This window comes from Halichoerus grypus, chromosome 7 (assembly GCF_964656455.1).
Source record: "Halichoerus grypus chromosome 7, mHalGry1.hap1.1, whole genome shotgun sequence".
In the NCBI taxonomy this organism is placed as follows: domain Eukaryota; kingdom Metazoa; phylum Chordata; class Mammalia; order Carnivora; family Phocidae; genus Halichoerus; species Halichoerus grypus.
This window is the reverse complement of record NC_135718.1, coordinates 93209341-93222448: the sequence shown is the minus strand read 5'-3', so window position 1 is coordinate 93222448 and position 13108 is coordinate 93209341. Positions and strand designations below refer to the sequence as shown.

The 13108-nt window shown below is 36.6% G+C and overlaps 1 protein-coding gene across 2 annotated transcripts in view; it reads right to left on the bottom strand.

Moving 5' to 3' along the window:
* ADSS2 (adenylosuccinate synthase 2) overlaps positions 1–13108 on the bottom strand; it is a 34167-nt gene that overhangs the window by 13612 nt on the left and 7447 nt on the right. Inside the window, exons 2-4 of one of the 2 annotated variants that reach the window (XM_078077901.1) lie at positions 9133–9235; positions 8297–8365; positions 6168–6218 (exon numbers count right to left, since the gene is read on the bottom strand). In XM_078077901.1, coding sequence (XP_077934027.1) covers positions 6168–6218; positions 8297–8365; positions 9133–9235 — 223 coding nt within the window. The remainder of the gene's footprint in view (positions 1–6167; positions 6219–8296; positions 8366–9132; positions 9236–13108) is intronic. The other variant, XM_078077902.1, reaches the window with a different exon arrangement.

Here is a 13108-nt window from a genome sequence, read left to right as displayed (position 1 = left end):
TCAGCTGACTGCGCCACCCAGGCACCCCAAATGTATACGTTTTAAAAAGCAACAGCAATGGTGGGAGTGAAGGTTTATTATGCCAACAGGTATACTAATATGAAAATATGCCTGATTGTTAATTCCTACTAACTGCAACCTGTATTATTTTAAAAATGGTAAGAGGGTACCCCACAATTCTAGGAAACTCAGTTTACTAGGATACCCTCTTTTCTTCAGGTTCTACCCTCCAAACATCTCTAGATTATTCTGACATCTCTCTCTCTCTCTCATGAGCTTCCATCATCTCTAGCCAAAATTGTAGCCAACTAATGAGTGTGCACATTTCCACTCTTGGACATCTTGAATTCATAATTTTGAATGCAGCAAAGCCATCTTTCCAACACACAAATATGATGTCACTACCCCTTTTGCCTTTAAAAGTCAATGGCTTTCTATTGCTCAAAAGAAAAAGAACTCTTTTATGTGGCCTCCCTGCATAGCCTGCTCTTTCATCTGGGGCTCCCTCCTTTCTGCCCTTGGGTCACACATTCTTCTACAGCCTGGGCTACAAGGCATACGCTTCTGTCTGAATGTGCCTCATCCCGTGCCTGCTCACACACGTGTACTCACGTCCACACACTCACTCTCTCCTATCAGTATTTTAGGAGTCTTGGGACCATGTCAGTTAGCTTACCAGATTTCTTGCACCTACAAGTTCTCAAATATTTACTGACTGAATAAATAGCGATTTTATGGAACAGGCAAGCCTAGAATTTGGTCTTCGAACTTTTAATCAAGGCTTCTGTTTCAAAAAAGCCTTAGGGGAATATAATTTATGTACCATAAAATTCACCCACTTAAAGTGTACAATTTAGTCATTTTCCGTACATTAAACCATGGCTTCTTTTCACTGATGAATGTTACTGTGTCTAAATAAATAAGCTAAAATGTATGAATTTTAAACAGAATGACTAATCTAAGGTTCCTAGAACTAGTGGTGGCATGTGTAAAAGAACTATTTGGCAGGATCAGAAGACTAATGTTGTAGTTATAGATGCTGAAACTAAAAAAAAAAAAAACCCGAGGAAATCTGACCTTAAACCACCCTCTGACTGGCCCAGCCTCTAAAGCCTTCTGTGCCCTAGGTCCCCTTTCTGAGACGCTGAGAATTGTCAAGGCAGTCATCTCCTCTGCTTGGCAGGGTTAGTGAGCACAGCTGTGTTTGGCTAACAGGTTCCCTAGTGGTCTCGTAGGGGCGTTCCAACACTCCCTACACGAGGTGATCACGAGACAGAAACTACGTTCTTATTGTGGGATTTAAAATTATCCTGTCAATCACTATCTGCCTCAGTGCCACAGAACTGATAGCAATGACATCCTTAAACTACACTGGGATATTGTACACCAACAGATATTTACAAGAATGTGCACAGCAATATTTTTATAATAACTCAATACTGGAAATGACTCAAAGTTTCATCAACGGTAAAAATGGACAAATTGGGCCATAGTCATACAATGGGATATACGATTCAGCAATGAAAATAAGATACTGCTTCATTTAATAATAAGGATGAATCAGGCATACTGCTGAGTGGAAGTCAGACACAACAGATTATATAAATGTATAATTTGTATAAAATTCAAACACAGGCGAAACCAATCTATTGTGAGGGAATAGTGGTTACCCTTCGTGAGGGGGAGTAGATAATAACTAGGAAAGGTCATCAGAGTAGCTTTTTTTTTTAATTTAGATATATGGACATATAACATTAGTTTCAGGTGTAGAACATAATGATTCGGTATTTGTATACACAGCAAAATGACAACCACAGTGAGTTTAATTAACATACATCACCATAAACAGCCACAAATTTTTTTTTGTGATGAGAACTTTTTTGTTTTCTTAACTAGGCTCCATGCCCAACGTGGGGCTTGAACTCACAACCCTGAGATCAAGATCTGAGATAGAGAGCCAGATGCTCTCCCGAATGAGCCACCCAGGTGCCCCGTGATGAGAACTCCTAAAATCTACTATCTTAGCAACTTTCAAATACGCCATACAGTACTGTTAACTATAGTCGCCATGCTGTCCATGACATCTCTGTGACTTTTTTATTCTGTAACTGGAAGTTTGTAACTTTTGACCACCCTCGCCCATTTTGCACTACCAACTGCCTGCCTCTGGCAACTACCAATATGTTCTCCCTATCTTTGAGTCTGTGGGGTTTTGGGGTTTTCTTTCTCAGGACTGCCTTGACTATTCCGTTTCTTTGTAGTTCCAAACAAGTTATATTTGTTCTATTGTTCTATTTCTGTGAAAAATACCACTGTAATTTTGATAGGGATTGCCCTAAATCTGTAGATTGCTTCGGGTAGTATGGACATTTTAACAGTACTAATTCTTCCAATCCATGAGCACAAAACATCTTTCCATTTATTGTGTCTGATTTAATTTCTTTCATCCGTGTCTTACAGTTGTCAGTGTATAGGTCCTTCACATGCTTGGCTGGCAAAGCATAACAAGGTAGTCAGTGGTTAAACGGGTAAAATATTGTATACTTATTGTGCACTTTGTGTATTGTGTGCAATGTTAAAATGTTTACTTATTTCTAATAATAGCTATCCTATACTATAGGGATTAGTTTATTGTCATGCTCTTAATTTAGTATATAGCTTATAGCCTTTCTTATCTACTTTTGAGAGGCCAGAATAGTTCTTAAGAAGCTGTTTCATTAAACTCGAACTTTGTAAATCAGTCATGACAAAAACTGAGATGTTGGAAGAAGCCATTTCTTTTGAATGAAAAGATATTTTACATTTAAGTATTTTTGTTATTTTCTATGTTCAAATAAGTTACAAAGGCACCTGGCAAATCACAAGTAAATGGTTGATGGAAAGCAGGTAAACCATATTTTTCAGAAGTTAATTTAGTACCTTGCCATAGAGCTAATGTTTTTTAGGTTTTTCTAGGCCCCAGGGAGCTATTAGTGAAATCAGAATAATTACTTTCATAAAGCTCCATTGTAGCATGGAGCCTTAATACCTCCACTAATACTGTTTTTGAGAGAACAGTCTTTGTGTGAAGTTGCTTTGAGTATCTCTTCCATTTTCTATAGCCTAGATACTAAAAACAAAAAATGCTGCCTTGGGAACTCAGTCTAATTTTTAAAATAAAAGATGATTATACACGTTCAGTAGGTAAGTTTTATTAACACTATCTTTTTATTATTACCGTTGAGTTTTATTAACACTTAATGTTAAACCATATGAATGTGTCCAGTGTGAGCCTCAGTACCTGTAATATCCACTTTGCTGGCTTCTCCTATCTCCTCAGGTCTTCTTTCCCCTAAGTGTTTTTGTTTTTTGTTCTTTAAATCATGGTCCCTTCACATGAGACATACCCTCTGAGCAGATTTTTAAGTCACAATACGGCATTGTTATCTACAGCTTCAGTGCTGTACTGCGTGTCTCTAGAACTTATTCATCGGTCATCTCCTTTAGCAGATGATGTGAATGTCATCTTCACACTGAAGCATCCCCAGCCACTTTATCTAAAATTATAGATCCCTACCCACCTCCTACAAACTGCCAGACACTACCCATGGCTCCTTTCTCTCCTTAGAACTTATCACTGCATGCCATGGTACATTTATCACATATTTATCTTGTTTATTATCTGTCTCTCCCTACTGTACTATAAGCTCCATTAGGAATTTTTATTGGTCTTTTCTGAATCCTCAGTGTCCACCACCACACCGGGCACCGAGTGGTCTTTCAACAGGGAGCTGCTGAGTCATAGGACAGACACCCAACAACCTGCATTTCAAATGCTCAAAAAAATTTAAAGTCTCAGCCACTTCTCAGGTCTCTTTCCCTCAATAAGGATCTCTTATATTACAAATTTTGTTATGAGTTTCAATAAGACAGGGCACAATTATAATAGTTTCTTGCATAATTGCTAAAGAAAGAACTGGACTCATTTTCAAATTTCTCTATAAGGAAACTGGCTGCTCAAAGCAAAAATATTAAGAACACATTATAGAGTTCAGAACAATGTAGACATGAAATGTATGACAATAATGACACAAGGGACTGGACGAGGGAAATGGGAACATTTCCTTGTAAAAAGCTTGAGTTAAATGTTATATTATTTTAAGGTAGATAATGATGATTTAAAGTTGTATATTACAAATCCCAGAACAACTACCAAAATTCACAAAACAGGAGGTATAAACTAATAAACTAATAGTGCAGATAATCTTTAAAACGTTAAATCTAAAAGAAATCAGGAAAAGGAAGAAAAAAGACAACAAAAGGAACAAAGGGAAAACAAAAAGCAGATATAAATGCAATCATACTGATAATTAACTATATTAAAAATAAATGATCTAAACACTTCAGTTAAAAGCAACACTGTCACAATGAATAAAAAGCATTTATTTAGTCTATAATAGATGCCCTGTAAATATAAAGATATAGGTAGGTTAATGATTATTAGATTGAAAAAGATATACCATGCAAATACTGTTCTTAAGAAAGCTCTGCTGGCTATATTAATATCAAAGCAGGCTTCAGAATAAGGAATATTTACATAGAAAGAGAGGATATTTCATCATGATGAAAGAGTTAACTCATCAAAAACATAAATTTAAATATACATGCAATCTACCTGAGCTTCAAAGCAAAGCAAAAACTGACAAGAGTCAAAAAGAAAAATAGACAAATCCACAACTCTTGTTGGAGGTTTCAACATGCTAGGTGACTGATAGCAAGTAGAAAAATATCAACTAGGACACAGAAGATTTGAACACAGTTTAAAGGACACTTCAAGAACACTCAATAACTCTTAACAGAACACGTATTCTAAGTGCATGTGGAACATGGACCAAAACAGACCCTGTGCTGGGCCATAAAAAAGGTCTCAACAAATTTAAAAAGATGGAGATCATACATAAAGTATATTCGCTGTCTACAACAAAATTAGAAATAAGAGAAATCAGAAAAATCATCCAATCTTTAGAAATTTAAACATATTTCTCAATAACTCACAAACAGAAATCACAAAAAAATTACAAAGTATTTTCAACTGAATGGAAATAAACATACAACATGTCAGTGTTTGTGGAATGTAGCTGAAGTAGTATTAAAGGCACCTGTGCAGCTTTAAATGCTTATATAAAGAAAAGAAAGGTCTAAAGTCAATGATCTAATAAGCTTCTAAAGAGGCTAGAAAAAGTGAGTAATACAGGTCAATCCAGCACAGTTTACTTCAAAGAAGTTATTTTATTGGGTTATTGAGGCTACGCATAGGCTTCAAGGCTCTGATTGTTATTTGGAGGCATGGATACTTAAGAATTTTGATTGGCTGCTCTTTTTCTGTTTTTTAAATGTAGGCTCCATGCCCAGAATAGAGTCCAACACGGGGCTCGAACTCACCACCCTGAGATCAAGACCTGAACTGAGGTCAAGAGTCAGACCCTTCACAGACTGAGCCACCCAGGTGCCCCTAATGGGCTGCTCTTAAATGGGGGTCATGGGGGTCATGCTAAAACTAGAGTAGCCACTGCCTCAGAGGACGCCTGTATTTAAATACAACTGAAGAGTTTGTACCAGTCCATTCTCTCTTTCCTGGTTATTGTCTCGATAATTAACAATTCTATCACATCAGATAGATAGTAACAGGGAAACAAACTTCAAATTTATTAGTGGTGGTTGAAATTAATTTTAGAATCCAGTTTGCTCTAACTAATCACAGAGGAGAAGGCTACTCTGGATAAAGTCTGAACCATTGAAAAAGCTGCAATATTACATTTCAGACACAAAGAGTCACTCTTCAGATATGCCAGATAGCAGACCTGCTTTTACATAATTAATGTGCAAGTATATGCTCTTTGTATTTTGATGTGGTATATTTTATAATAGAATTAGAGATATCTTGTGAAATACCGCTTTTATGATTCATTTGGTTAGCTAATTCTCTCTTCAGAAACAGGTAAAATTTAGCCTAGTCCTTTACCAACAGAGAAAAAAGAAAAAAATTACTAAGATTTCATGTATTTGGAGCCCCAACTATTATAATCCATCTTACTTAGTTTTCACTAAAATTAAAAATTGGCTACTAAATGCTTCCACGTGACAAGTGTCTGATAATAAGACAGTTAAATGCATTATGTGCCCCTTACCAATATGAGCTCTGTCGGATATGATAAGCCTTTTTTCCCAGCCTTCCAGACCTAGAGAAGGAGAAAAAAGATACAGCTTATTAAACACTTTGTATAACATCTCAATTTCTTTAGAAATACAATGTTTAAAAGTGTTTTTCACGGAAGTAATCACTTAACACATCTTGTCTTCTGTATGGGAAATACGTTTAAACAAGAATTTTCTCACCTGTCATTCATTATATTTACACTCATTCACAAATTCTCTTTCTAAATGTTTTATCCTAAACAGCTCCAAACTCAAGCCAGCCAAGTCCACATAAAATACTTCTAAGAATTCAAAAGCAAATGAGAGGTAAAGGTCATTTTTGTTAGAAGCAGGGGAGGGGAAATTAGCTGCAGAGCTGGAGGAGAATTTCAAGAAAAGGGTTATCTGGGGAATAGAACCCTTTCCCAAGAGACAATTATAAAAAGGTGGGATTAAATGAAATAATAAAATGTTCTAATTCCTCCAAAGGTCTATCAACTATACTGCCCTTACTACACTGACTTGTAAGGTGGCATACGTATCTCCCCATTTAGCTGTGAATGCCTGAGAGTAAGGGCCATGAATTCTCATAGCATGGGGCCTATCAGCCCATAAATGTTCAAAGAACTATTGCTGAATGAATAAATGAATCTAAATGGATAGGTTTCTTCAAAGACAGTACCTTAGTAAGCTACATGCATTCTAAGAATAAGCTGCCAAGCTCTAAACATTTTCAAAACTAGTATCTAGATATTCAAAATTAGCTGTTAATTTTGATAATATCCAAAGATGTGTTTCGAAAATGATTCCTTATAAAGAGGAAGTGCTAACAGTGAAACGGGAATATTAAGCCTCCCCCTCTCTAGCTGTTTTTGACATTAAGTATGTATTCTAAAGTTAGCTTCAGGCATATTATACAGAAAATATTACAAAGAAAATCAGTAAAATGGATTCAGCTGGATCAGACAGGCTGAAAGGAAAAAGAAAGGAGGGCAAAATTTTTAAAGGGGATGAAGGAGAACAGAGGGCAGCATGGGAACCTCAAGTTGACAAAATTCAAAAGCAGCCAGCAACACCTAGGTAAAAAATGCAGAGGACAAAGAGATGGTAGGAGGGCAGGCAGGATTCTGTGAAGTCAGATTTAGTCGTCAGGAACACCTGAGGTCGGATTGCTACTTTTCCTGAACAATAAACGTAACGTTGTTACATAATGGAATTGAGTATTTTAAATATGAGCTGAGCTAAGGGGAAACAATACTTTTCCTCAACTGAGTATTATTTGCATGACCAAATTCCCCTGAAACCCTAGTAAGGCAGCCAAACTGAATGTAAACAGCCTTCCAAAAATCCAAAAGAGATTAGTAAGGGCAGGAAATTAAGCCTTTAAAAAAATTTTTTGGGGGAGACGGAAGTGACTCTTTGTCATAGAAGGAGCATTTCCCTCATTTGGAGGGAGGGATAAAACAAGCCTCTTTTATCCCTGGGTTGTATGACCAACAGAAACAAGACTGACTGACAGTGTGCAAAGGGGACCTCACTAGTTTCCTGACTCAGGAAGCTAATGTTTGGTTTGGGAGATGGGGACGCCGACTTGAGCACAAATGACAAAAGGAACTCAGGAATCCCTGAGTCTCACCTCCAGTGGATAGTAATTCCAGCAACCTAAAGGGACATTCTGCAGATGACCCAGGTAAAAAAAAAAAATCAGGGTTTACACAATGACATTATGTGTGTCTTTTGCTTAAAATACTGATTAAAATGAAAACAATTTAAATGACATTGAAAAATTTGTCCTACAATAACCAGCAATTTTAAAGTATTAAGACAAAGGGTGCCTGGGTGGCTCAGTCGTTAAGCGTCTGCCTTCGGCTAGGTCATGATCCCAGGGTCCTGGGATCCAGCCCCATGTCTGGCTCCCTGCTCAGCAGGAAGCCTGCTTCTCCCTCTCCCACTCCCCCTGCTTGTGTTCCTTCTCTTGCTTTGTCTCTCTCTGTCAAAATAAATAAAATCTTTAAAAAAAATAAAGTATAAGACAAAATGTTAACTTTGTCTGACATGAGATCCCAATGAACTTTCCAAAAAATAAACTAGTCCCCAGGCAAAGTGGTCATTCTTTCCATACCTTTTCCTTTTTGGACATTTTTCTCTGCTTCCTCAAATAATCCAGGAAGATGAATTACCACACCATTTCCTAAAGGAAAGCAAACAAATCCTAACCTTAAATATCTATACTTATAATACAGACATCTACGATAACCCTTATCTAGAATAGTGAAAGAGTAAAGGACTTTGACAAATGGGACATCTGATTTATCAAGGGAGTTACCACAGAAATGATTCCAAGTTTTAAACAGTAGTGTAACGTAAATACATAACATATAGAATATAAAACACTAGTATCACATTTGACATAATTTGAAATTTCTTTGAAACAAAGTAAAACTGTTCTTTTGAAAGAACCAAGTTATGTTGTTCTAGTTACAGTACAGTAGACGCTAAATCAAGGTCTTTCAAATTAGGGAATCATACCCTATTAGTGGTCATAAAATCAATTTAGTGGGTTGTGATTAGCACTTTTAAAGATAAAAAGCTAGAAGAAAAGATTGCAGACTGCATCATGTTATAAGGGTTCAGAATCAATCCATGAAACACCTCCTGTATTGCTTACTGTGTGTGCATCAGTGTTTGGAAAGCTGACTTGATGATCTGCTTTATAAAATTAAGATTGCCAATGACCACAATTAAATGCAAATCATTCCAAAAGTATCAGTGCTAAAAGACAGAGGTGTAAAATAGCCAGTCAGATATATTCCAGAAGGTACCAAGGTCAAGATTAATAAGGGATCCATGAATCATTTGAGTAATGAGAGATGAAATCAGCTCAGATAATGAAAAATGAACACAATTTTATCAATTGAGGGGAGGAAAAACCCCAAGTGGTTCAGTTTATACACTTACCAATGAATGCAGTAACATTTGGATTAATTATTCCACTGGGTAAAAGATGAAAATCATATTCCACAGAATCTACAACAACTGTATGGCCAGCATTATTTCCTCCCTGAAAGTACAAGATAGGGAAAAATTGAACCTGACAATAAATATGACAAGTAACACATCTCCCTTCCAAAGTGAACTAATAATTTCTTCCAAAAATGTCAATATAACTTAAGAAAACCCAAGTATGTATTTGCCACAAATACATATTCTTTACTGGCTTCACAATATTTTGGCTACCCTCTCTTCTTTCCCCATCATAGTACATAGAGTGGTTTCTTTCCTGACAGGATCTAGAAAACTGGGGAATTCAGGTTTCTGGAAGGTAGACAAACATACACCCTCTTAAAAGAGAAAAAATTGTGAAAAAAGTACAGGGAACAAATTATTTTGTTCTTGGAACTCTATAGGACATGTAGCAATCTAATCAAAAATCCATGATATTTTATCCAAACACAGAAAAATCCCTAAATTAGAAAAGAGTAATCTATCCAGTTACCCTAACTTGATGTAAACATTCATGCAATTCCCATTGTATTCAGAGGGTATCAAGAGCTTTGTGACCTGAAATTTGTATTCTTACATGGACTTATCAACTAGGAAATTTCCCAAGGAACTCCTCAAATATTGGCTACCCTGAGACTCTAATTTTTAAATTTATAAATCAATCCTGTGAGTCTGTTTGGTACCAATCCCTGAATCCACTCATCTCTGGATAAAATAATAATACACTGGGTCAAGGAATCTCTAAGCTGAGAAACATACTATAAACCCATAGTGAAACTTCCTGAAGCTCAGTCCTAAAATGGTCAAGAAAAAGCAAGATATGAAGTCAGATTAGAAAAATCAGGTACACAGCAGACTGATCAAGTGACCAGATAATTTTTCTAATTTCTAGGTTTAAAAAACATAGAAGAAAACACAAATCAACTGATTATATGCTTAAACTTCTACACGATAGTAACAAAAAGTTAAAAGCAAACAAACCAGGAATATATTTGCAACAAACAAACCTTAACAACATCCTGGCTGGACTTTAAAACAATACCAATCAAAACTATGTCCCCTGAGAATGACTGGTTTAACTTGATCCCGTGGCTATTTTTGACAAAATGAATGTTACTTATTTTTTACCAAATCATCACCAATCACAAATTCACAAAAAAATGCAGAAAACAGGTCCTGCCAAAAAAAAAAAAAAAAAAAAAAAAAAATCCTCCAAAAAGGAAATGCCTACTTACACTGTGTTTTGCACAGCTACAAAGCAAAGAATTCCTTACTTGGAGACTAGTGTACGTCAGGTGTGTTTAAAACAAAACAAGCCTCAACAGTGGGGCCTGAAGTCTGGAAGACAACAGCACAGAGGCCACGTGGTAAACAATACCTCCCTCCCTCCCTCCATATACCAACAGAACTAGTGACTCTTTTTTTAAACAGGAAACATCTGCATAAGATACAAAAGGCACCGAGGATACGCAGTGCAAGTGAAGGCTTCCGGAACGCTCCTCTCCCCGCCCACCCTCCCCTCTCCTGCGGGCCAGCTACCACCAGTTTTTGGTGTCCTTCCTGAGGGAATTTTGCATAAGCAAACAGGTATTTGTATGTTGTTTTATTCCACACATACAAATGGTAGCAAACTATATACACCTGGGCAGCTTGTTTTAGCAAATCTGAGTGCACGTTCCTCATCCTGTAAGCCAAACCATCTCATAACAGCGGCACTGTCATGCTGCTTGTGCGGACACGGAATTTACCTGGTCCCACAAGACAGGCAGACCGGTTGTTTCCAACCTTTTGTCATTATAAACAATGTCACAATACACTTCCTGGTACACACGTTATTATTCACACTTGTGCAAGCTTATCACCAATTCTGATAGACTCCTAAAATAAAAATAACCCACAGGACAATTCTTACTTTGGTTTTTACAGCATTTCTTTTACTTTATCGCTCCTACCAATATTAGCCTTTTTATCATGACTTTTTATGATTTAGGAAACCTCCCCCAAACTTTCAGGAAAAGTCTTTTCAGAATATGAAGCTCATTAAAATTTCTTGGGACCCTACGAAGATGCTAAATTCTAAATTGTTATAAATCACTGACTCTAATAAATTTTTACTAAACTGTTATAAAGTACTAGTAACTTTGCCACACACACACAAAAAAACAGTCAAGATTATTTCAGCAAAATCAGTTTATTTTTTTAATCCATCATTTGCTTAAGATAAAAAAACTACACCGTAACTTTTGGAGTAGATCTTTAAGTAAGTCTCCCTAATATACACAAAATTATTTTTTTTTTAAGATTTTATTTATTTGACAGAGTCAGAGAGAGGGAACACAAGCAGGGGGAGTGGGAGAGGGAGAAGCAGGCCTCCCGCAGAGCAGAGAGCCCGATGCAGGGCTCGATCCCAGGACCCCGGGATCATGACCTGAGCCGAAGGCAGACGCTTAACGACTGAGCCAGCCAGGCGCTCCCACAAAATTATTTTTATAGAGATACTAACATAAATCTTTTGTTGAAACAATTATTAACTCGGTGGTGCTCAATTATGTTCTTATTGTGTAACAAAACCATACTCTCTTAGATAATATTTTACCGATAGGCAGTACTGGTGGCAGTAACTAACAAAGAGATGTTTCTTTCTGTGAGGCAGGTGGTTGTGACCCATCGTGTTAGATGATGTTAGGGGGATAAATTGGTTTAATCTGTAAGTTCTTCCAAGTTTATAGGTGGTGGTTTGAGCTGGAAAAGTTCAGCTGCAAAAGGCTTGAATCACTTTACTGACCATCTGAGCTTACTCCAACATTAACCAACCCCTTCAATAACCAATGTCCTATTAAAGCTTACTATATGATTTAAATCTATTTTAAATTCTACTTGGTTGAACAAAAAAAAATTGTTAAATATACCCAGAATAACCCTAGATTATCCTATTAAGGAGCAAGGGGAGAAAAATGTAAGTGTGCGTATTAGTATATCTGGTCATTAGGGCCCTAAGGCGGGTTGGGGTATGACGGTTTCTAATGTTAAAACACACAACTATGCAGAGAAAAGATTCCTAAGGTGAACGGAGAAGGAGCTACTAAGGAGTTTCTTGACAAGGCGATCTAGACATGAAATAAGTTTTAGTATACCGTCATATTTTACAAAATGCAACAGATGAAGCTTCAAATTTGAAGTGTCTATTTGGATGCTAACATAAAATATTTATAAATTGTGTGGAATATACAAAAATCACCTTGGGAGCTCAGGCAGTTGTCTCCAAACATAGATTATACGGGTCCAAGGAGAGGTCACATGTATTAGCAAACAGCAAAACAAGGTTTCGATATGAGCACCATTGCCAACCACCACCTCACCTACCCACCCTCACCCTCCAGCAAATTACAAGGGCAGAGAGCTTGAACTGCGGGTTCCACATCTGTGATTTCACTGCCTCTCACATGGGCAACTCTATGGTGGGTGCCAGAGTAAGTAGCAAGAACACATATTTTTAATCACATTTAATAATTCTATAAGTAGCACTGGGGAGGCCAGAGAGAACTATATACATGTTAAGAGATAAATATTTTCTTGTCTACTTTTAACAGGAATGTACCATTAGCTTCTCAATGCAAAATTTCTGCAAACTTGATAAATTATCCCTAATTTATACAGTACTAATCATTATTCAGATGATTAGTTACATGTAACTACCTCTTGCTGTTTTGCTAAATTCCCATAACACATGATCCCAGTCACTCATGTAGCATTTAACACTTTTAATTATCAAAGCTGTATGTTTTATATTACATAACTAAAAACACAGAATATTGTGGACTACCAATTAATGTTTTCCAGATCAATCATATCAATAGAGAAAATATTTTTTAACATTTAAAAATTTTAAATACTAAACATTTTAAATTTTGAAATACACCCCCGAAACCCC